This window comes from Diabrotica virgifera, chromosome 9 (genome assembly GCF_917563875.1).
Source record: "Diabrotica virgifera virgifera chromosome 9, PGI_DIABVI_V3a".
In the NCBI taxonomy this organism is placed as follows: Eukaryota; Metazoa; Arthropoda; class Insecta; order Coleoptera; family Chrysomelidae; genus Diabrotica; species Diabrotica virgifera.
Genome location: NC_065451.1, coordinates 109,961,320 through 109,988,147, shown reverse-complemented (window position 1 = coordinate 109,988,147; position 26,828 = coordinate 109,961,320). Strand labels below are relative to the sequence as shown.

General features: G+C 34.1%; 1 protein-coding gene across 1 annotated transcript in view; it reads right to left on the bottom strand.

Moving 5' to 3' along the window:
• Window positions 1-25,815, bottom strand: part of LOC126892369 (eukaryotic translation initiation factor 2 subunit 2) — a 52,010-nt gene extending 26,195 nt beyond the window's left edge. Inside the window, exons 1-3 of the mRNA XM_050661892.1 lie at window positions 25,266-25,815; window positions 8,821-9,244; window positions 2,736-3,075 (exon numbers count right to left, since the gene is read on the bottom strand). Coding sequence (XP_050517849.1) covers window positions 2,736-3,075; window positions 8,821-9,244; window positions 25,266-25,283 — 782 coding nt within the window. The 5' untranslated portion in view covers window positions 25,284-25,815. The remainder of the gene's footprint in view (window positions 1-2,735; window positions 3,076-8,820; window positions 9,245-25,265) is intronic.
• Window positions 25,816-26,828: the final 1,013 nt, after the last annotated feature.

Sequence of the window (26,828 nt, the reverse complement as noted above, 5' to 3'; positions counted from 1 at the left end):
ATCAATCATATATTAAAAATAGAGAATTTGATAGATCTCAAATAATAATATGTCAACACGCATGAGATAATGAACATAGAGTTCAGTGGAGAGATTCAAGTATAGTCCTGAAAGAAACAGATAGTAAAAAGAGAAAAATTAAAGAAGCGGCTCTAATTATGCTAAACGAAACCAATTGTGTCGCAAATTCCTCGGTGGAATGCAGTAGGATGTGGATACCCATACTGAAAGAGGAAGTCAATAGAAAGAAAATACCACAATTAGTAAGTCAATAGTCGAGTTAGAACATATTTTATATTTTAGTATTACTTATATATCCATGTATTATTGATATTATTTATAATTTAAACAAAATTATAGTAAAGTCAGAATTTGGTATTAATTTTTGAGAGTACATTAAATATAAGACCAAATACTTACGATGTCGGGATAGTATCACGAGGTTTTTCCTGGTTTTCCCTCGTGATTTACTATGAGATCTCTAACGCGAGAATTTTAATGTCACCGTTGCATGTGGTTGTCTTTTTAAAGACAGATCACATGCTATGATTTTTTTGTGACGGATATTCTTGAGTTGGGGTTGATTTCATGTAATCGAATGAACTATCTTTCAGTAAAGTCGTCCCAGGAACGCAACTCATAAATATTGGCAATATCATTTTAAAGTCTTCTACTTTAAAATGTATCAATAGTATCTGAATTGCCGATATAAATGAGTCAAATTAAATAAATTATTAGAAGAATTTTTTTACTAAGCAACAACATTTTTGTTTCTGTTAGTAGTATTTTGTATTTTGACAACGGCACCCGATTTGGGCGTCGAAACGTTAATAAAAATCATTTTTTAATAATATTGTGGCTTATTTCCCATTATAAATAGTTAAAATTCAATTTTTCAACCGAATAATTGGTGGATATGACATTATTTGTTTTGGGCGAAACCATTAGAAATTATTACCAGCTTTTGTGACACAACTACATGTAGATACTATTTACTTCATAATATACTTCTATAACGTTCATTTGTTTCAAAGCATACTTTATACGTTCTCAAGGTGTAGGTAAATTAAAAAGTTAAAAACTGATACACAATTTAACTAACAAAATTGGGTACAATAAAGTTACTAGGGTAGAAAAGTTTCTAGGGTAGATATCAAATTTGGTTGTTTATTTAATTTAGTAACTAATTTAGGCATTCATTAGTATGGTAAAATATTTTTTGTAAAATAATTTTAAGTTCAATTCAAAGTTTTAATTCAATTGAATTGTACTAGTATGCGATTTATTTTAATCTTTAATTACGTTTTTATTTTCATATTTGATATTTTAATGGATGTTTCTAAAACCAGATTATAATTATTTTTTTTGCAAAAAATTTTTTTAATAAAAAATCCGCAAAAACGTAAAATCCATAGTTTTTTTTAAATATCTACAAAACGAAACATGCTAGGTGCATACAACCTTATACCAAAAGAAAGGTTGAAATATTTACTACAAAAGGAAATACTCATATACAGGGTGTCCCATTAAAAAAAATGACAAAATTTTGTATTTGAAAATAGTGATCACACTGTATACTCATGGCTATACGTCAAATATGTTAATTTATTTAAAAATAACAGTATACTAAAAAAACTTTGGAATATCATTTAAATTTTTATTACCTTGAAAGCCTAATTCACAGCCCTTTGAATATTACCATTTTTCTGAATAAAAGTGTAAATATTTCGAAAATTGTTAACTTTAGGCCTATAATACCTTATACAAATTCTTAATATTTTTAAAAAATATATTCAAAAATGATTTAATATATAGGGTGTTCTATTTAAAAAAACAAAACTTTGGTTCGTACCGTCGTTCTGACTCACCCTGTATAATCGAAAATAATTTTAAATTATAGACGGTTTCGATATACATTAATTTTGTTAAAAACATTTTTTTGTATATCCCATAATTTAGCCGTAATCAAAGAAAACCATAGGTTTGGCGCACCCTGTATACAAAAATTAGAGAAATTGACGCCGAGGTTGTCCAAAGGATGATGCAACGTGTCAGGGGAATTATTAGGCAAATCGAAAATAATGGTCCCTTGTCTGTCATTTGAATTTTGATTTATAATAAGGATAATTAAGTTAAATTGTTGAATAATTTAATAAAAATATAAGATATTGTGGTCAGAGTTATATGCTTTTGAAATTTTTCCCAAAACTTTAGGACCATACGTTAGGGGGAAAATAGACCCAGATGATGTGAACTGTGACTGTGAAGAAACACAGAACATGAACATCTTCTTACATGCACAAACTGTCCTCATCAGTGTACCCTCGAAGATACGTGGCTCTCCAACAAAGATGGAACCGACGTAGCCCGAGACTGGGCCGAAAATCTATTAATGACATGTCCAGACACAATAAACTAGTAAAGTGCTTGGCTGTTTGTGCATATACTTATCCATTAGAATAGCAATCCTATTTAGGTAAGATGATGTCTTTAAAGTAATTTTTATCAAGAATTTTATATTAATTTAAGATGTTACTCGAGTTTGAGTGAGTTAAGAGTTAAACGTCTGAACAGGAATTTTCTAATCTCAACTTTGCTCTCGATTACCAAACCTAAATTACTAAATCAAATGATATTTTCGTATCTATTGGTGTAGTAGAGTGAAAAAATAATGATCAAATAAAGTAGAATTTGCTGCAACATTTTTACGTTTCAATAAAAAACAATTTTCTTACCTCCTGAGTACATTTTCAATTTGTTTCTGTTGAAACCTTCCTTTAATGATGAGCTGATTATTACCGTCCACAGACCCGCTGGTACCCAATTCAGCTAGTAAAAAATCTAAAAGATGCTTGGGTTGACGATGAAGCATTTTGCATATCTCTGTGAAATTCGCAAATGACGTCTTTTTGGCGCCGATTTTGACTACTTGAGGAGGTCTCATGACGAACTTCTGTTTCTTACCGGCAGCCATATCTGGATTTTTATCTCTCATTATTTCAAAGGCACGGTTTAGTAATTCGTCATATGTGTAGTCCCGATCGGAATTGACCCATTGTGTTGAATTTTCATCTACTGTTGAGAGTTAAAAAAATTAATTAGTATTATTTAACAATGATTTAACATAATATAATGTACTTATTATTTAACAATAATTTGACATAACACAAAAACTTGATTTATATCAACCGGTTGAACAGGCAGGATTTAGAAATGGTAACAATAGGTAATAATTAGTGTGACCAACTCCAATTTAGTCAAATTCGGGACAAGACTGAAAAAACTACCTAAAATCCGGGACTTTTCAATTAAAATCGGGCCATTTTTTTTAAATAATATAAAACTTTAATACCATCATTTTATTGATTATTTAATTGTATGTTGACAAAAATTTTTTTGATGGAATGGGTTGTAATGATTATTTCATTCATAGGAGATTCTGACCAATAGAAAGCTACAGAAATCTGAATTAAATCGATCATTTTTGATAATCTCCCGTCGTTAAGTATATTACGTCAGATGCCCTTCGTTGCTACGAAAAAATACATTCAGTGACATTAATGACAATTAATGTTTTAAAAATTATAAAAGTGATGACTTTCAATCGTCAAATATTTATAAAAACTGTGTTTAATGGTACTTACATAAATAAATTACAATAAAATTTTGGTTTTGAACAGTTTTATTCATGAAATAATCGCAACAAATTGCACTCGACCTCTGAAATTAATATAGAATTTTTGCTCTCGTGACACTTTGACATAATTTCACTCGCCTTCGGCTCGTGAAATTAAAACTGTCAAAGTGTCACTCGGGAAAAATTCAATAATTTCAGAGCTCTTGTGCAATTACTACTGATAATTACATTTTTGTCTTTTGACATTTTGTTTTTGACGTTTCGACTTTCAAACCGGAAATTGTTCTTAAAAAAAACGAAAAATTAGAAAATCAACTAATGTTGGATTTCCGTGTAAATTAAACCTTGGGTTAAAATATAATTATCATTATTTGATATTCATGTTTTTAAATCGTCTTTTCAGAAGACGATAATTAAAATACAGAAACCGGAAAAAGTCCAGAGTTTGAGTTTTCGTGGAACAATAATACGACGATATAAAATGTATGCGTTTTGGATGTGGTACTAGTATAACAGTGTAGAAATTGTCGACATTTTTTCGTCCCAAAAATTCAATTTGATGTGAATTCTTAGAGGAATAATGTATTAAAAATTTCAATATGGAATTTTACCAAAACGTTGAAAATTCGGATGGCCCAGCAGCCTTGTCCGGGACGCCGGGACACGACTTCGTAATTCGGGTCATGTCCCGGATTTTTTGGGCTAGTTGGTCACACTAGTAATAATAGGCAATCACTTACAAACCATCAGAAAACTGGTAGAAAAAACCACAGAATATAATTTGTATCTTTACATACTTATGGCATTTATTTACTTTCACAAGGCTTTCGATAGTATTGAAACTTGGTCCTTTTTGTCAGCCGTGAGGGATGCTCGAATTTTGTCAGGTCACATTCCACATCAACATCAATGAAGACGAAAAAAATGAAAGAATGGTAAAGCTATTAGACAAGGTGATACTATTTCACCAAAGATTTACACCTTAGCATTGGAAAATGTATTCAAACAGCTTGACTGGGAGGAAAAAGGTCTAAACATTGATGGTGTACGTTTGAATCATTTGAGGATTCCGGATAACATAGTATTATTTAGTACAGCTATCAAGGAACTGGAGCAAATGTTGAAGGAATTACACCAGCAATCAAATAAAGTAGGTCTCAAAATGAACCTTCAGAAAACAAAAATAATGAATGATTTATAAACTAATCTTGTTATTGACAACGTCAGTCTTGAAAATGTAGACCACTATATACAGGGTGTCCAGAAACTCTACCGACAAACGAAGACAGAAGATTCTTCAGATAATTTTAACCCATTCGCTGCCGATCGAAGAGGATGGAACTTGGCTAGGAGCCAGTGTGTTGAACGGCACCTAACTGAAGTAACCGTAACACTCACTCGCTGGCGCGTGAACGGCACCTGACTGCACTAACCACATAACGCGCTGGCGCGTGATTGGCAGCGAATGGGTTAAGACAATTTAACCCAATTCACTTAGTCCGAAAATGCTTCATATGGTAGCTAGAGCTCTTTGAAGATGGCGTCTTGTAACGAGTTTTTCTTAAATACCTCCAGAACGCTTCTATTTAGAAAAAAAAATGGTGCGCGTATTTATCTTCCAGAGATAAATCTATTCCATCCGTTGCGAATTTTTAGTACCGATCATAGGCGTCCGTTTTGGGTAGGGCAACGGTTATTTTATCGCATAACTTTTTTGCCTTTAATTTTTAAGCATTTTTGACTCTGAATTATTAAATTGTGAGGTATTCTAGTACTAAAAGATACTCTTGCTTTAAGTTGATAGGATACACTGTTTTCTAGAAAAATAAATTTGAAAATTTTTCGTTCATTGAATTAAAAAAAAACCTATTTAGAAAGACGAAAACTGGTACATTTCCTTATATGCCACAGATGAATCGATTTCATTAATTGCGAATTTTTAGTACCGGTCATAGGATTCATAGTACCGATTATTTTGAAGAATACAGATATAACTACCAAAGTGTCTAAAACGTAGAGCAAACGTTATGACAAATCTATCTCGCCTGTAACTACATATGGACTGGAGACCATGGTCTTTACAAAGAAAACCTTAGATCAGCTCAGTACAACCCAAAGAGCGACGGAGAGGGCCATGTTAGGGATTAGTTTGAGAGACAGGATTCGAAATATTGACATTCGTGAAAGAACAAAGATTACTGATGTCGCAGAATGTATACCAAGGCTCAAGTGGCAATGGGTCGTGCATGTTGACTGAGATAATCCTGAAAAATGGACACAGAGATTAACAAACTAGAGACCAAACGAGAACAGGCGAGGAGTAAGCAGCAGACTGCAGAAGAGGTGGACAGATCATATCATACAAGTCGCGGGTAAACAGTGGATGCGAATTGCCAAGAGTAGAAATTGATGGAAGAAAATGGAAGGGGTCTATGTCCAGCAGTGGACGAACATAGTTTGAAGAAGAAAAAACAATAATTTTCAATAATTTCATATATTAAAAAATAATTAACAATAATTCAATAATAGAGCAGATTTTATGTTATAAATTGGAAAGCTGTTAGTTTACTTCATATGTAAAAAAATATAGGAAGTGGTGAATCGTCAAAGTGACGGGAGAACTGAACTTTGCTGAGAATGATAATTTTGGGACCTCAAAAAAGATGCAAAGAAATTTGTCACTCCTACCCCCGGGTTTCCTCCTAAACCTTCCCTTGAATGGGGGGGGGGGGGCGCGCGAAAAACATTGATTTAGCAATAATCTGCATGCCGTAGAAAAAATGTTTCAAATAAGAAATGTATCTAAGATAATTTTGGCCAAAAATTTTTACTAGCACTTTTTGTGTAGAAAGTACCGTTCTATCATAACAACGCCCGAAGCGACTGGCGATTTGGAACGCCATTTGCGCACTTGAAATCAATATTTTAAATAATAAATTTTTAAATAAAATGTGTATCCACTTGATGGTAAAAATTCGATATCTTTTGATTAGAGTGTCCTATCGACAAAAATCAAAATGCTTTTTAATACATTCGCGGACACGCTTCAGATGTAGACACATTTTCTTATGGAGTAAGTGACTTCATATGCGTCGTGTCCGTGAATGTGCTAAAGGTGAAAGGGGTAGCTTTTCTATTCAATTTTTGCATTTTGTCCCAAATGAGGTCAGTTTCTATACAGTTAATTAAAAATAAATAAAAATTAAGCGATATTTGATTTTTTACGATTCTTATGGAGGGTTTTGGGGGAAGCCGTGGGTAGGAGTGGCAACCTTTTTTTGCATTATTTTGGAACTGAGTGGAATTTTTTCACGAACTGAGTGGATCTACTACTCTTTTTAGTACATTCTTTCACGGTTTTTGCTTTTTCAAAGAAAAAAGTGATATGGTGCCGATGTGTGCTTTTGCTCTGGGGGTGAGTTTCACCTTATCTCGGAGGTGAAAAAATATATGTCCGAGATAAGTCCCGAAATGGATAAACCGACTAATTTTAAGAGTTCTATAGAGTTTTTTCACCAAATCAATACTTTTCGAGTTATTTGTAAGTGAATATGTTCATCTTTCAACAAAATAACCACGTTTTTAGACGGTTTTTCGCAAATAACTCAAGACGTAAGCATTTTGACAAAAAAAATATTCTTAGCAAAACTATAGCCTATAAAAAAGTGAAAAAACGGTGTATATATTAGGTCTCTATACCTAGCAAAAGCAGAGTTATAGCTAATGAAAAATAGGTTCATATTCGAAAAATTCCAAATAATTCAATGTGAAATATCCAAATAATGAAGCATTCTTGGGGAAAACACATTACAACTTTTTTAAAGTGTTTAAAAAAAAAGCTTTATTTTTGTTTTCATAAAGTTAGTTTTATGCTCAAAATAAAGTTAGTCCCTTTTGTTTTGGCAAAAAAAATCAGGAAGATCACCCCCCAATTAGCAACTTAAATGAAATTAATCGTTACCGCTTCACAAGTTACTTTACTTATGTTGTGTTTATATGATCAGTAAGTTTTATCGATTCAATATGCTTATTTTTGAAAAAATTTGGTTTTAAAGTAAAATTTTTAAAAATTTTTATTTTGAAAAAAAAAATTTAAAAGTTGTTAGAGATACCAAAAATCTTAAACAATAAAAAAAGTAGGCTTTACTTTTCAGAATATTTTGTATTTTTTTGTTTTTCTGTACGACAAAAATTGGTTAAGATTCGGTGTTTCTAAATTTGCATACACTCGTGATAAGTGACTCATTCAAGCCCTTTTAACTACAACTCTTTCAAAAATAAGGACTTTGAACCGATGAAACCTACAGATCATATTATGATCAATACATACGCGAGTAAAAACTTGTGAAGTGGTAACAATTAAGTTAATTTGAAATGCTAATTAGGGGGTGATTTTCCCGAATTCTTACCAAAAAAGGGATTAACTTTATTTTGAGTGCAACTTGTTTACTTTTGATGCTAATTTAAAAAAAAAACAAGGATAAGCATTTTTTAAACACTTTAAAAAAGTTAAAATGAGTTTTCCTCAAAAAAGTGCTTCGTTTTTTGGTTATGGCACGTTAAAATATTCGATTTGGAATTTGACGAATATGAACCTATTTTTCATTAGCTATAACTCTGCTTCTACTAGGTAAAGTGACCTAATATATACACCATGTTTTTCACTTTTTTAGGTGCTATATTTTTGATAAGAATTTTTTTTTCAACCAAATACTTACTTTTAATCTTGGTTATCTTATTATCTTGGTGAAAAAATTTATAGAACAAAAGTTGCTTAGAATTAGTCATTTTATCCATTTCCGGACTTATTTCGAACATATATTTTCACCCCCGAAAGGGGGTGAAACTCACCCCTAGGGCAAAAGCACACATCGGCACAATATCACTTTTTTTCTTTGACTTGTTAGCTATGCGTATGCCAAATTTCATGTCAATCTAAGCGGTTCTTTAAAATTTAGAGATTTTGCAATATTTTACCTTTAAAGAACTTACTATTTACAGATACATAATTAACAAATTCTGATAAGTTCTTGTATGAATAATCTAAACTTGTTTGATGTTACCTGTTTCTGATACTGACTCCACAGGTGGGCAGCATGTAGGACAAAGATATAAAAAATTATACTCTCTATATAAAAAGATGTTTCGATATGTTTCAGTAAGATTAATATCATACAACTTACCATTCTCCTGATCATCATCCTTCTCCTCAGTTTCTGCAATAAGTTCGTCTAAATTCTTAGGTTTCTTGGTTTTCTTCTTCTTCTTTTTACTAAAGTCCATATCTAAATCAAAGTTATCATCCATACCCCCATCATTGTCCCCAGCTCCATCTTGAGTAGTTTCAGCTTTATTATCAGCTGGGGAAGAATCTAAATCATCAGCTGAGAAAGGCTTTTTCTTCTTCTTTTTCTTTTTAGTGAAATCTAAATCAATGTCCACATTTCCATCATCCTGATCATCGTCAGGTTTTGATTCAATATTATCAGCTTCTGCAGCTGGGGCATTCCCTGAATCATTTTCAATGTTACCTTCAGCTAGAGCAGCATCAATGTCGAAAGTGGTCTTCTTCTTCTTTTTCTTTTTTTTGAGGGTTGGATCAAAGATCTGTAAATAAAATTTGAAAAGTAAGGCACAACCATTTCATAATATAATTTGACTACCTATATCTTACAACCTAAGTATTCAAGGAAGCAATAAAGTCATAGCACCTTTTATTGATGAGTATAAAGCTTCTTGTGTGAAAATAAAGACTTTTACATCGTTAGACAAATTAGCAAAAATTAATAATATAATCCAAACATAATAGCCTGCGTATCTATAAAATACATACTGACATGTCTCAAGCACTAGAACACATTCATGGGAATATAAATAGTGGGGTAAAGTAAAATAGCTTGTTTTCAAATAGGGACAGTGTTTTCTCGGTTATTTACCGACAGAATGTCTCGAAATTTGGATACGTTATTCGAAATTATGTTGCCTTTAAAATGATGGTTTTACTTTTTTATTTTTTTGAAAATTCTGTTGAAAAATTATATTATAATGTTTAACGTTCTATTATAACCAAACTTTTTACTCCCATCACTCGAAAGAGTTTTGTTTTCTGTAATCGTTGATTTTTTTTCACCTTTCTGTGTCCAGTAATAATCGAGAAAAGCGTGTTCCCACTTTGAAGAAAATTGCTAAAAATATTGAAATCTAATAATGAAACGTGTTACTCATCATTGGCGCTTAGTTTCATCGTTATCGCCTCCGTGACGTCAAATTTCATGAACGTACGGTCAGTCGGTCAGTTCGCTTGAATCAGAATCCATTCAGTTATTCATTCGTGTATTTTCTTCATCAACTTGCTTAGTGATACAGTTTACAGTATTCTTAGTTATTTTGAAAACATTAAACTTCTTTAGTTTACGGGTATTTTTAAGTAATATATTATTAGTTTAGTGGTATAAGTTACAAGTTCTTTAGATTACGCGTATTTTTAAGTATTACATTAGTTTAGTGATATAAGTTGACAAGATAAGAAATGAGTCCCAGGGTGTTTTAAAATAAGACAGAAAATTATACTACTATTCACGATTTGTGTTTTATTCATCAATTGGATACTTTTCTTATGTAACTGCAACCTATAAATATATTAAAATAATGTATATTTATGTCACCGGTCAAACCCGATTTCAGGACAAACTAGTTTGGCCTAGGCCAAACTATAAACTAGTATGACCTAGGTCAAACTAGTTTATCCTATCACGCGTAGGCTAAACTAGTTTATCCTGATATAAATAAACACACTTCAGCCCAAACTAGTTTAGCCTAGGCCAAACTAGTTTATCCTGATATAAAGACGCACACTTCAGGCCAAACTAGTTTATTCTGATATAATAAAGATTCACACTTCAGGATAAACTTCTTGTAGTGCCTATCCGTTTAGGATGTTGGCGAACATCATGGCAATCTCTACTTTTCACACTGCTGCTCTGAAAAGACTTGTAGTGGTTGTGTTGAACCACGTACGTAGATTTTTCAGCCAGGTGTTAAATGAAAGCTTATAATACAAGGATGGTACTAAAAGTTAGGAATTTGACCTAGGCTGTCTGTCTGTCGGTCTGTCCGACCTCGAATATAACTGCTCCGTCACTATACCAGGTAGAATGACAAATGAGGTGTCAAATGAAAGCTTATAATCCAAGGATGGTACTAAAAGTGAAAAAATTGACCTAGGCTGTCTGTCTGTCGGTCCATCCGACCGCGAATATAACTGTTCTGTCACTATACCAGGTAGAATGAAAAATGAGGTGTCAAATAAAAGCTTATAATCCAAGGATGTTACTAAAGCCCAAACTAGTTTGGCCTGAAGTGAGCGTCTAGAACCGGAAGTCCTAGAACAAAGGACCCCGCAGAAACTTTATGGGAAATGGCTATCTGTCAAATGCTCTGAAACTTTGGATTCTGGTAGTTCTTGATGTGTAGAACAAAAGACTCCATAGACGCGTAGCTCCAAAAAATCATAGTTCTAGTTCTAAGATATAAGCCTCTGAAGATATAGGTATAGTGAGGACGTTTGAGTTGGAATAAATTCATTTTCTCGAGGATTGGCGACTCTGGAGATAAAGTATGAATCAGGTCAATTTCTATTTTTAAATTATAATTTTTTGGCATATATATCATACTAGTGACGTCATCCATCTGGGCGTGATGACGCAATCGATAATATTTTTACATAGGAATAGGGGTCGTGTGATAGCTCATTTGAAAGGCTATTTAATTCTCTCTTCACTAATATAAACATCAACATAATCATTTATACAGGGTGCCCAAATTTTTTTTTGAATTAAATTAATTGAGACAAAAAGAAGAATGTATATAATTTATTTAATTCGAAATATATTTTACTGCTGTCAGAAAACAGAAAAAGATATTGTTTTTCGCTTTAATTCAATATTAAAGCTGCCACCTACCTGCCTCTTAGCAGTTTGAACATTTAATTTAAGCGAAAGGCAATGTTTATTTTTCAAATTAACATTTTTTTCTGTTTTCTGACAGCAGTAAAATGTATTTCGAAATAAATAAATTATATACATTCTTCTTTTTGTCTCAATTAATTTAATTAAAAAAAGTTTTGGCCACCCTGTATAAATAATTATGTTAATGTTTACATTAGTGAATAGAGAATTGAATTACCTTTCAAATGAGCTATCACACGACCCCTATTCCTATTTAAAAAATCACCGATTGCGTCATCACGCCCAGATGGATGACGTCACTAGTATGATATATACGCCAAAAAATTATTATTTAAAAATAAAAATCGAGCTGATTCGTAATTTATCTCCAGAGTCTCCCATTCTCGAGAAAATAATTTATTTCAACTCAAACGTCCTCACTATACCTATAACTTCAGAGGCTTATATCTTAGAACTATAATTTTTTGGAGCTACGCGCCCATGAAGTCTTTTGTTCTACATATCAAGGACTACCAGAATCCAAAGTATCAGAGCATTTCACAGAGAGCCATTTCCCATAAGGTTTCTGCGGGGTCCTTTCTCACCTTTAGTACCAGAATTGGATTATAAGCTTTCATTTGACACCTCATTTGTCATTATATCTGGTATATTGACGGAAGAATTACATTCGCGATCGGACGGAAAGACGGACAGACAGCCTCGCTAAGATTTCTCTCCTTTAATAACATCTTTGGATTATAAGCATTTATTTGACACCTCATTTTTCATTCTACCTGGTATAGTGACGGAGCAGTTATTTTCGCGGTCGGACGGATCGACGGACAGACAGCCTAGCTCAAATTTCTCACCTTTAGTAACATCCTTGGATTATAAGCTTTCATTTGACACCTTATTTGTCATTCTACCTAGTATAGTGACGGAGCAGTTATATTCGCGGTCGGACGGACCGACGGAGACAGCCTAGGTCAAATTTCTCACTTTTAGTACGATCCTTGGATTATAAAGGACGTGATTTGGGAATTCCCCGCATGTAAAAGTCCTTACATGTTCGTCAAATTACTTTCGACTTGGCTAAATTAGTGTAGGCTAGGCCGTACTAGGCGAAGGATTTCCTGGCTGAAAAATCTACGTACGTGGTTCAACACAACCACTACAAATCTTTTCAGAGCAGCAGTGTGAAAAGTAGAGATTGCCATGATGGTCGCCAACATCCGAAACGGATAGGCACTACAAGAAGAAGAAGAAGAAGAAAAAGAAGGCCGTACTAGTTTATCCTGAAGTGTGAATCTTTATTATATCAGGATAAACTAGTTTGGCCTAGGTCTGAAGTGTGCGTCTTTATATCAGGATAAACTAGTTTGGCCTAGGCCAAACTAGCTTGGCATGAAGTGTGTTTATTTATATCAGGATAAACTAGTTTGGCCTACGCGCGATAGGACAAACTAGTTTGGCCTAGGCCATACTAGTTTATCATAACGCGGTTAGGACAAACTAGTTTGGCCTAGGCCATACTAGTTTATCATAACGCGGTTAGGACAATCTAGTTTGGCCTAGGCCAAACTAGTTTGTCCTGAAATCGGGATTGGCCGGTAACATATACATATTCCATTCAGAGGACTTTTTCCTCATAGTGTGTCGCGTCGCCTCGAAATACTTGCCAGATAATAGTATATTACATACCTAGCGGGAAAGTACTCTATTTCAGCCGAGCGGTAAGGTAGTTTACAGAGGTGCGAAGCACCGAGGTAAACTACAGACGCGAGGCTAGAATGAGTTCCCGCGAGGTTTGTATACTATTTTACTCACAATCGGTTAGTAGTTTATGGATTTCTAATACTCACAATCTACCAATAATAATTTCGTTTCAAATATCTGTATCCATTTTCATTATGTGATAGGATGAATTATTTTAAGTAACCTGTGAGATTGTTGCTAGGTAACAAAACAAGTTAACCGTTAATAGTAATCATAATTCCAATGTAACTATTAATATTTATAATTCCAAATAGTTTTCTTTTTGTCATTGTTGTTGTTGTTTCTTAATTAAATAAATGTTGAGTGGATTCTATTCTTTCTAAACCATCTTTTAATCAAAAATGACATTGACATTTGCAGGTAGAAAAGTGGCAGATGCTAGCCGGGAAAGTACTTTCCCGGCTAGCTGGGAAAGTAAAGTAAGTAATAAGTCGCTTCCTGATTACTTCAAAGGTTAGAAATCCATAAATTACTAACCGATTGTGAGTAAATACATTTACTATTATGATGGTTTGGCAGGTACCCATTTTTTATAGATAAATAAAAATATTTTAATTTTTTCTAGGCTAATATCAGTTTTCTCTAACAAATAAATAACTTCTTGAGATAATTTTCAAGCTATAACTGCAAAATTGGTTATGTGTTTGTGACAACAAATTGTAATTTTTTTATAATGATATTTTTATGTTATTTTGAATTTATTATAAATCAACACCATGATGTTTTTTGGACTCACGTTTCACAAATTTTTATTCAATACTATATTTAGCTAAGATATAAATTAAAAATGTGATAATTCTTTTTAAAATATCTACGATAAAATCAATCTAAAAAGGTATTCCCGACAAAACTAATTTGAATGGAGAATAATGCATTTTGTTGTCATTAAAATACTTGTCCGCCGCACAGTGGTTCCAAATGCTGAAAACGTGGTCATGAGGCGAAAAAAGGAGTCCCTATTTAGGGATTTTCATGTTTACAGTTGTTTTCTCATACTATCGTAGAGTCCAAATTCGCAGGTATGAGGATCAGACTGGATGTATTCTGGTTCACAACTCAGGTACAAGTGGGCCATGTCCGGGGTTATTTTGGCCGGCAGAGAAAGTGAAAAAGAACTCGTATATTGAAAACGCTGTAAAACGTTTTGTAGTTTATCAATTTTATCGCTGTAAAGCAGATTCTTCTTTTTTAAGTATGTAGTAATGTAAGATGTAACTTAAATCAACATTTATTAACAATAAATGCATTAAATTTGTTAATGCATAAATAGTGAAAATATACTTGAAATAATTAAAAATTTGTAAAGATGCATTCCAAAAGTACAAAATTCTGCGACTAATGTTTATTAATCTTAAAATATATAGTAAGGAGATACAGAATCTCTTTGGTTTAGCTGCCTATAACTGCCTATGCATTGCTGGCAGTTGTTTGAATACAAAAGTGGGAAATGACGCATATTACATGATTCTGGCGATTGTTGAGTATGTATGGGCAGTTGTATATAAGTAATAGATTCTGAATATTGTACTTCATAAAGAAAATGTATTGGTAATCAGCAGTTTCAAAAGTCCCTTATAGTATAACATTTTAAACAAAAATGCGCCTAAAATAAAATTTTCGAACTTCTTTCGTCCATATTGGATCCGCCATTTTGTTTAAAAAAAAGTAATGTTAGATTTGTAATCAGCTACCTTAACCTACCAAATTTGACAAAAAATTTTCCTTCTTGATTGATATTTTCAATTTCTTTCCGCCATGTTGGATCCGCCATTTTGTTTTTCAGAAAAAATAATACCAGATCCGTAATCAGCGATGCCAAAAACCCTTGAGAACGAAAGTAATTTCAAAACGTATAAACAATATACGCTTTTAAAGGTTCATGACCACGTTTTCGGCATTTGGAACCACTGTGCGCCGGCGCCACTGAGTAAAGATCGAATTGTCGGTCGCACTCCCTACTTCAAATCAATTTCAAGCAGGGAGTCACGTGGGTCTGACGTAAGCAGTCTAGGAAAGTAAGTGATACGCCCATTTCAAATTGCAATGTGCTTCCACTGATAAAACAGCCTTAATTAAAACAACATCACTATATATAATTAAAATAACATCACTATCTATAACTAACAATTTTAGATTATCGGTTTATGTTTAGTTAATATATTACATTCAAATCTTTCCCTTTACCAACCATCCCTCTAGCAAAGTGCAGAGAAAAGTATGATATTGAATACTACTATATTCTTCCCTTATACCGGAAAGTAAGTATATATCTTATACTTGGCATGCTTTTGATTGCCACTGCATATGAATGCGTGCATGTATGTGAGTGTGAGGATTGTACACCATGCGTACATACATGTGGGTATTCATGTACATGCATAAACATATGTACTTTGATATTGGCTGTATCATTAAATTTTATTTAAACCAGACCACCTAACTAACTCTGGTTTTTTGTTGATTGTAGCATTTAATTTTACTTTAACCGGACCTGAGGATGCTGTGAATATTGTAGACAGCGAAACTGGTCGTCAGTTGTAAAATAAATTGTTTGTGAGAACGTCTCTCTTTTCCTTTACTACAATAGTATGGACTCACACATGCAACCCATTCATTATTTTAAAAACATCCTGTTATACATTCTTAACCCGTCACATACCAAGATACATTGCATACCAACGGGGTCCCAGTGGTCCCTAAATGCTGTATTTTAGATAATTTGTAAGAATCAAATTCTGGATAAAAAATCGGCACTGCTTTGAGCACAAACTGCACAAATATTAAAAACAGTAGGAAGAATTTGTTTGATGGCCAAGATGTAGACATATTTAGAAGAGTTGGAAGTTCCTGATATCTGTAGGACAATACATAATAATGCAAAAGAAGAAGTAGCTGAGGAAGATGTTTTGCAATGGCTAGAAGCAGATGAAGGTGACTATGGGTATAACATCATGACTGAAAGTGAAATATCAGATGAAGTTATGAACCTAAAAACAGAATGGAAGTGAAGATAGTGGAGAAGACAAAACAACACTGCAAAAAATATAGTTATCAAAGGTAAGATCGCATCTTGACGACCTAATAACATTTATTGATTATTCATCATCATCAGATAACAAAGTTCAATTATATATTATATTCATTATAATTTGCTAGTCGTCGCTGGGCCATCGAGGTGTAAACATCGTTAAAGCGCTCCGAAAAACCGGTGATTAAGAATTCTAATTATCTTATCAACAACAATAAAAAAACCCATTAGCAATAAGTGAGAAAAACAAAACAATATGTTCCCTTCGGGGAATCTTATTGGGTTCAGAAATGGACAACCAGTTTATCAACAACAAAACATACAGAGTGATCCAATAAATCTACAAATAGCACAAGCAACCAATAACCAACTACAGTGGCAGCCAACAATGATGAACCAACCAGAAAATGCAATGAACATGAATATGCCAACTATGCAACAACAGTATCATACAACTCCTATACAGACAGTAAATACCAACCAGTTCAGCTCTCAACCAGTTCAGCAGCAAATGCCGACATCAAGTAAAAATAGTGCAAATATCGAAGACAGAGAAACTCACTATATGACATCAACCAGCGAAGATGAAGAAGAAAATCAGACAAACAGTAAAAACGCTTGGCAAGTCATGGGAAGCAATAAAAGGAAGAAAATACATAACAATAAACCAAATCCAAGCGAAATTGAAACAGGTAACCGATTCCAACCGCTGTCGAAAGAAACAGAAGAAAATATTGGAAACGTCGAAACCAACAAAATACCAAAACCTCCACCAATATTTGTACACGGGGTACAGGATTTCAAAGAGATGACAAAGCAATTAGAGGAAATAGCCAAAAAAGAAGAATACCAGACAAAAAGTTTAATAAACAACGTTGTCAAAATAAATTGTGAAACACCAGAAATATACCGAAAATTGGTTAAGGAGTTCAAGGAAAAAAATATATACCATCACACGTACCAACTAAAAGAAGAACGAGCCTACAGAATCGTGATCAGATACTTACATCACTCAACCAATACTGATGACATAAAAAGTGAGCTATCTCAGTTAGGGCACAAAGTGAGAAACATAGTTAATGTAAAACAACAAAAAACCAAAGAACCACTTAATCTCTTCTTTGTAGATTTAGAACCCGCGCAAAACAACAAAGATGTCTATAATATAACAGGCCTACAGAACAGAGTAGTACACATAGAACCTCCACGAACTCAAAAAAACAGTATAATACAGTGCATGAGATGCCAACAATATGGACATTCCAAATCATATTGTAATAAACCATTCGTCTGTGTAAAATGCGGAGGCTCACACAATACCACCACATGCAAAAAGTCAAAGGAGACGCCAGCCATTTGTGCGTTATGCAATGGAGGCCACCCAGCCAATTACAAGGGATGTGATCACTATAAGAAACTTACCAAAGGAAGCAATAAAAACAATGGAGAGCATCAAAACCCATCAGCAATCTACACAAATGATATATACACAAGAAACACAACAACTATCCAATCCACTGCCCCAGGGCTTGAGCTATGCTGAAGTAACTAAACGCAACCAAACAGAAGATACAACCACTGTGTTAAACAAGTTTTTGGAAGAATTCAAGAATCTATTCAACCAACTAATCCAACAAAATAGCATGGTCCTCAACATGCTTACCATGCTTATGAACAAAATGAAATAAATGGCTAAGTTTCTTCGAATAGCCCAATGGAATGCCAACGGCCTTCCAAGCCATACAGAAGAAGTGAAAATATTTCTAGACATAAATAAAATTGACATATTTTTAATTAGTGAAACACACTTTACGAACAGAACTTATTTTAACATACCTAAATATAAACTATATCATACTGAGCATCCTGACGGCACAGCCCACGGAGGTACAGCAATACTCATCAAAGAAAATATTAAACATCATGAACTACTGAAGTACAAAGAAGAACACATCCAAGCAACAACAGTAAGCGTTGAAGCACTTCCATATAATGTCAACGTAACAGCTTTGTACTGCCCTCCTCGCCATAATCTAAAACGAGAACACTATGAAGAATTTTTCCAAACTTTAGGACCAAAATTCATTGCTGGGGAGATTACAACAGCAAGCATACCTTGTGGGGGTCACGACTTATAACAACAAAAGGCAGAGAACTGGCACATGTTATACAAAATAAGAATTACTCATTTATCTCAACGGGAACACCAACATACTGGCCGACCGATCCCAACAAAAAACCAGATTTATTGGACTTCTTCATAACAAACGGTATCGGTATAACTTATACAGATATAACACCAAGCTATGACCTAACTACTGACCATAGCCCAATAATAGCAACGGTAAGTACAACAGTTATCACTAAAAAACCAAAACTACACCTGCACAACAATAAAACAAACTGGGACACTTACCGACAAATAATTCACGATACTATCGAAATAACAACGAGGCTGAAAAAACCGGAAGAAATAGAAGAGGACTATAACAAATTTATAAACATACTACAGTATGCAGCTAAATCAGCTACCCCACAAAGTAGTCCCAACAGAAACATAAGTAATATACCTTTAGAAATAAAAACTGGTAGCTGAAAAAAGAAAGGCCAGATCTGCATGGCAACGAACATACACACCAGACAGCAGAACAAGATACAATCGCATCAGCAACAAATTAAAATCAAAGCTGCAAGAAGTCAAAAATGAGTCATTTACGAATTATATCACCAATCTTTCAAGACAAGACAACTCTATATGGAAGCCCATAAAAAGTAAGAGAAAGCCAATAACAGCATTACCTCCAATACGTAAAAATTCAACACCACCAGGACCATGGGCAAAAAGTGATAAAGAAAAGGCTGACCTATTTGCCGAGTATTTAGCAGAAGTTTTTACTCCACTAAATGACAACCAAGTACCAGAAACGAACCAAATATTAGAAGAACCACTACAGATACAGGACCGAATAAAACTATTTACTCCAAAAGAAATTAGAGACGTAATTGCCACCCTAAACCCAAAGAAGGCACCAGGCGAAGATCTGATAACCGCAAAAATGTTAAAAGAAATACCCAAAAAGGGCATAGTTAAACTACTGCACATATTCAATGCAATACTTAGATGTGACTACTGGCCCAAAGCACTCAAAATTGGACAAATAATTATGATACCAAAGCCTGGCAAAAACCCTCTAGATGTCTCATCATATAGGCCTATCAGCTTATTACCAACAATCTCCAAGTTGCTTGAAAGACTTATCCTAAACAGAATAAATCCACAAAATTGGATCCCAGATCATCAGTTCGGATTTCGACAAAGCCATTCAACGATACAACAATGCCATCGCATAGTCAACGCCATTAACCAGTCACTTGAAAATCAGCAGTACTGCACAGCAGCCTTTATAGACATCAGTCAGGCTTTTGACAAAGTCTGGCATCCAGGCTTGTTATGCAAAATAAAAAGAATTCTTCCAGCAAGTTACTACAACCTACTGAAAGCCTACTTACACGAACGGCAGTTTAAAGTAAAAGTTAATGAAGAAGTCTCGGAATACAAGCCTATTCACTCTGGCGTACCACAAGGGAGCATACTAGGGCCATTATTGTACATACTATATACATATGACTTGCCTACAAATGATAAACGAACCATCGGGACATTTGCAGACGACACTGCTATTTTTGCCAAGCATGACGATCCTATTGCAGCAACACAAAATCTCCAAGAGCATCTAAACTCACTTGAAATATGGCTGAAGAAGTGGAAGTTTAAGGTAAACGAAACAAAATCATCCCATATAACATTCACTCTCCGGACTGGAACCTGCCCACCAGTAACCATCAATCAAATAAAAATACCACAAAGTAATCAAGTCAAATATCTAGGGCTACACTTTGACAATAAACTCAACTGGAAACACCATATAACAAAGAAAAGAATGCAACTTGACCTAAAAACCAAAGAACTTTACTGGCTCATTGGAAAAAAATCCCATCTTTCAATAGAAAATAAATTGCTAATATATAAAGCAGTGATAAAGCCCATCTGGACTTATGGCATTGAACTGTGGGGCTGTGCTAGCGAATCCAATACTGTGATTATCCAGAGAGCGCAATCCAAGATACTTCGAGCAATAGTTAATGCACCATGGTATGTATCAAACCAAACTCTACACACAGATCTAAAAGTTCCATATGTAACCGAAGTCATCCGAGAAAACAACAGAAAACACCACAACAAACTAGAAGACCATCCTAATCCACTACTTCATCCACTACTGCAACCTGTCCACAATAGAAGACTAAGAAGAAGCTGGCCCTCCGACCTAAGAGGTAACTGAGGAAACATCGCTGGGTGTTTACCTCTCCACGTCACCACATTTACAATAATTTAATTTAATGTAAGACCAACAAATTGACTTATAGATGTTTGTTTTATATCTGATTGTCAATAAAGGGAGATAATAATAAAAAAAAAATATAATTTGCTGTGTTGAAAAAACAGTAAACTTCTAAAGGGCAAACAAAAATTGATTGCATTTTCAAAGCAGAATTATTAAAACAGCATTGATATCACACAGCAACGTCCCTTCACAATGAACATCTAAAGATAATTAAATAGAATTTTGTTTGTGTTTTTTATTTATGTACAGTAGAACTCCTCGGGACCAGAGGAAGCACAGATAATCCGAACATGTATTCCTTATGTATAGTACATATGTACCGGGTGTCCCAATAAGAATGGCTCTCTTCCATATCTCAGGAACTGTTTATAGTACAGCTTTGAGAAAAAAATATTTATAACAAAAGTTGCCTCGGGAAAAGCCTGAAAATCATTTTCATAATTGTAGGTCCACTGCTAGAGGGCGTACTTAAATATCAAAATTTTACAAAATTTACCTAATGAAGGGGCACTGGAAATCCAAACATCGTATTCTTCATAAAATTCTGCGCATATTTGATTTCACAAGTTTAAGTCTACCTTTGCAAATAAGAGGTGGGGATAAGTGGGAACCTTCTTATAAAAAAATGGCTGTAAGTCCGGTTCTGCTAAATCGAATTTTGCATACTTGGTCTTGTTAAAAACAGCTCTTTTTCGTCAATGAAGTGTATTATTTTCAAAATAGCCTAATAAGTAATATGCAAGCTAGGAAGCGTTATTTAATTATTTTCAGAAATCTAGTTTTCTTTGAAAAATATTAAATACAAGTATGCATTTTTAATCCTGTAATTACAAAATTAGACCAAATTAGCAACATAATTCCGAAAACCGCATGTCGATACCTTTTTCTATCTCGAGATATCTCAAGACATGTGTAAATTTTAAACATAACTGTTACTGTCACCGGCAAACGAGGTTAAGGAAAAGTAGTGTGCTATGGAAAAAACAAATAAATATTTTCCAGATTTAAACGTATATAATTAATTAAAACAACAATAAGACAAAAAACACTATAAAATATAACAAAAAGATAAAAGCAACTACTTAGTCTTAGTGACTGCCTAAATGTTCAAATTGTTGCCCATCATTTTCAATGCAAGCATTTACTCTTTCAAGATTTTTTTTTATTATCTCCCTTTATTGACAATCAGATATAAAACAAACATCTATAAGTCAATTTGTTGGTCTTACATTAATTTAATTATTGTAAATGTGGTGACGTGGAGAGGTAAACATCCAGCGATGTTTCCTCAGTTACCTCTTAGGTCGGATGGCCAGCTTCTTCTGAGTCTTCTATTGTGGACAGGTTGCAGTAGTGGATGAAGTAATGGATTAGAATGGTCTTCTAGTTTGTTGTGGTGTTTTCTGTTGTTTTCTCAGATAACTTTGGTTACATATGGAATTTTTAGATCAGTGTGTAGAGTTTGGTTTGATACATACCATGGTGCATTAACTATTGTTCGAAGTATCTTGGATTGCGCTCTCTGGATAATCATGGTATTGGATTTGCTAGCACAACCCCACAGTTCAATGCCATAAGTCCAGATTGGCTTTATCACTGCTTTGTATATTAGCAATTTGTTTTCTATAGAAAGGTGGGAATTCTTCCGGTGAGCCAGTAAAGTTCTTTGGATTTTGGGTCAAGTTGCATTATTTTCTTTGTTATATGGTGTTTCCAGTTGAGTTTACTGTCGAAGTGTAGCCCTAGATATTTAACTTGATTACTTTGTGGTATTTTTATTTGATTGGTTACCGGTGGGCAGGTTCCAGTCCGGAGAGTGAATGTTATATGGGATGATTTTGTTTCGTTTACCTTAAACTTCCACTTCTTCAGCCATATTTCAAGTGAGTTTAGATGCTCTTGGAGATTTTGTGTTGTTGCAATAGGATCGTCCAGCTTGGTAAAAATAGCAGTGTCGTCTGCAAATGTCCCCAATCATTTGTAGACAAGTCATATGTATATAGTATGTACAATAATGGCCCTAGTATGCTCCCTTGTGGTACGCTAGAGTGAATAGGCTTGTATTCCGAGACTTCTTCATTAACTTTTAATTTAAACTACTGTTTGTGTAGGTAAGCTTTCAGTAGGTTGTAGTAACTTGCTGGGAGAATTCTTTTTATTTTGCATAACAAGCCTGGATACCAGACTTTGTCAAAAGCCTGACTGATGTCTATAAAGGCTGCTGTGCAGTACTGCTGGTTTTCAAGTGACTGGTTGATGGCGTTGACTATGCGATGGCATTGTTGTATTGTTGAATGGCTTTGTCGAACTCCGAACTGATGAACTGGGATCCAATTTTGTGGATTTATTTCTGCATTTATTCTGTTTAGGATAAGTCTTTCAAGCAATTTGGAGATTTTTGGTAATAAGCTGATAGGCCTATATGATGAGACATCTAGAGGGTTTTGCCAGGCTTTGGTATCATAATTATTTGTCCAATTTTGAGTGCTTTGGGCCAGTAGTCACATCTGAGTATTGCATTGAATATGTGCAGTAGTTTAACTATGCCCTTTTTGGGTATTTCTTCCTTGGGGTTTAGGGTGGCAATTACATCTCTAATTTCTTTTGGAGTAAATGGTTTTATTCGGTCCTGTATCTGTAGTGGTTCTTCTAATATTTGGTTTTCAACAAGACCAAGTATGCAAAATTCGATTTAGCAGAACCGGACTTACAGCCATTTTTTCATAAGAAGGTTCCCACTCACCCCCACCTCTTATTCGGAAAGGTAGACTTAAACTTGTGAAATCAAATATGCGCAGAATTTTATGAAGAATACGATGATTAGATTTTCAGTGCCCTTTCATTAGGTAAATTTTGTAAAATTTTGATTTTTTAATTTTTGATATTCAATTACGCCCTCTAGAGGTGGACCTACAATTATGAAAATAATTTCCAGGCTTTTCCTGAGACAACTTTTGTTATAAATATTTTTTTCTCAAAGCTGTACTATAAACAGTTCCTGAGATATGGCCGAGAGCCATTCTTATTGGGACACCCGATATGTATACACACACATAATATGTACCTACCATAAAAAGATAACAGAAAAAATAAATCTTTTATTATGAGTCTCTCTTTCATCATATAGAGTTCCCGTCAAGTGATTTACGATGACATTATTTTGATAAAACCTAAAAAATGCAACTTGAGTAATAGAAAATCATAGCATGGATAATCCGCACCCGGATAATCGGGGTTCTACTGTATATCTAAATAAAGCGTACATATTTTCAAACATATGTTTTTTGATTTATTCTAAACCTATTTTTATATAACGGTCTTTTAGCTTTAACGGATACCCTATCCAATTAGTCCATTATATTGAAGTTTTAGTGACATATTCTATCAGAAAATTGTGTAACATTGTGGTAGAGCCAGTAGAAGACTCAGAATTCCAGAGCATCAACTAATACTATACCACTGAGAAAATATTCTAACATTATTACTGCAAATTGGTTGTTTTGAATCCTGTTGTACACACTGCCTACAATACAGCTATGACTGGTGAATAAAATCTATACACACTGCACCCTGGGCCTGACTACTGTGTATATGTTTTATACACATAGTGCTTAACATGTTAAGGACAAAAAAGCAAGTTGATTAGCAGAACTGAATTCACATTTTGCAATTTTGCACATCATATTTAAAACATTATATGGTAAAAACAACATTTTTGTTGGTAAAAGATACATTAATTTGTCTGGACTAAATTACGATTCTGTTGCTATGCCAGGGCCTAGATTTTTGACCCTTCGCTTCTCTATCGAACGCATTCGCTTCGTATACTAAACAGATACGAAACAAATACATTCGATAATGAAGCGAAGGGTCAAAAATCGAGGCCCAGAAGACTTGCCATTCACACAATGTTGCCAAACTAGATTCTGTTTAAATTTTCTAGCTGATTTCCGGGCATACTATACTACAAAACTATTCATATAAATGTACACTATCGTTTATTATATTCAGTATTATATTAATGTTTCTCACATCTCAGCTTTAGCTAAAAATTTGGAGCTAAAGGTTAACAACAACAGATAAAAGAACAAATAAGTAGTGCAGATTATGACTTATGACACATATTTACAAGCCTATTTTTATACTCAAAAATTTAAGTAATTTTTAAAATTTCTATAAAGTTAGGATTTGTACTTCAACTCCACTATAAAATACTAATTTTTAATTTCCAAATTTGGAATCTAAACTGAGGTAGAAAATCTCAAATTATATTTGATCAATATCTACAGAGAAGGGACATTATTAGTTAAAATATTATTCAAAAACCGTATCCCTATTATTCACTGCACTTCAAATTACACAAATTGGTTTAACAAAGGCCAAAAATAAGAGTTATTTTGGAAATTAACCCAGCATATGCAGACTTACAATGGGAGGTGTAAATCAAGATATTTTATTGAAATTATACTTACTGCATCGTCTTCGGCCATTGTAGCTATATGGCTATTTGCTTAAACTTTTTTATTGATGAGTTTAGTCTATTTATAATAATATATTGTAAATTTATAGGTAGAAAACCCTTTTACCAAATCTATTGCATCAGCCAGGTTGTCAAAAAACCACATGGGTATAAAGAAATGTCAAATTCAGTTATCATCTGTCATCAAAGATTTGAATAGTATGTTCCGAAGTTATAGTTATTTTCATTCCAAACCACGCACAAACCATTGAAGAACATAGCCACCTTTACTTAATAACAAGCCATGAAGTTGAAACTTGGCAACATCTAATGGTAGACCGGTTAAGTCTGTAGTCTGTCATACTGTCATACATAGATGGCTAGGAATCAGTCTAGGAATGTAATGTAACCGGGAGTAGTAAATAAAATATAAAATCCCATCCTCGTCGCCAATTAATGTAACCGGGAGTAGTAAATAAATATCAGTATGGCTCTAGATTGCTGTTAAACACTTTATTTCATTTAGTAAAAACAAAAGTTGACTTCTATCTAATATCTAACTAAAAACTAAGGTTATGTCTTTTTTTGCGGGAACCAGTGTGTCGACATCGACAGCTGTCACATGCGTTAAGCCAAGTCTACATGTGTTAAGCCGTGTCTACACTGTTTCTCACGATACTACAGAATGGAACAACAGTTATGTCCACTTTACATCAACAATAAATTGAACAAGAAATTGACAAAGTTATTCAAGGCCAAATTTAACGTGTACAAAATGTATGGTTTGTAAAAGAAAATAAGGAATTTGATGAAATAGAACAATTGGATATGTTTTATTTTGTCAAATTTCTATATTTTCTTTTTATTCACGGCAAAATTGGGTGTTTTGTATAAGTCAAATTTGACCTTGAATAACTTTGTCAATTTCTTATTCAATTTATTGTTGATGTAAAGTGCACTTTACACAGAGGCGGCAGCCGTCATATGCTAGAGAGAGAAAGCTAAGCAGCAGTAGAGAGATAGATAGATAGACCACCGACCCGAACTGCTCCGCGTTACGCTATTTTTCGGAGTTGGCCAAATCTATGTGTATAGATCTTTGAGTCTGTCACCTCTCATTATTTGTTTGTATATAATAGATTTATAATATATCCGCGGGTAGCGGATAGGAACTCCTTTTGGACAGTCCTACCAGGGAAAGTGAATCAATCCCTGCCCTCCGCAGATTCCAGGAGTTTTCTGACCCGGGAAACTAGTACCTGCTTAGGGTCCCTTGTCCAGGGTTACGGATGAAGACCACAACGGTATCCACGGCGGAGAAGAATATCTTCGGTACGGTGTGTATGGCGGAAGTGGCGACCCCCGATTTTAGGGTTCGTATAAAATTAAACATGTAGCGACTGACCCAGAGTGGGCGGCTGCAAACAGCGACGGACCCAGAATGGGCGGCTGAACAAGAGGCCCTCCAAATGGGGGTTATGGCGTTCAGGATTAAACAACCGAACACATGTAAAAACTAAAGGAAATATGAAGAAAAAATGGCAAAATGAAAAGTCGCGGAAAATATCCCCGGGTG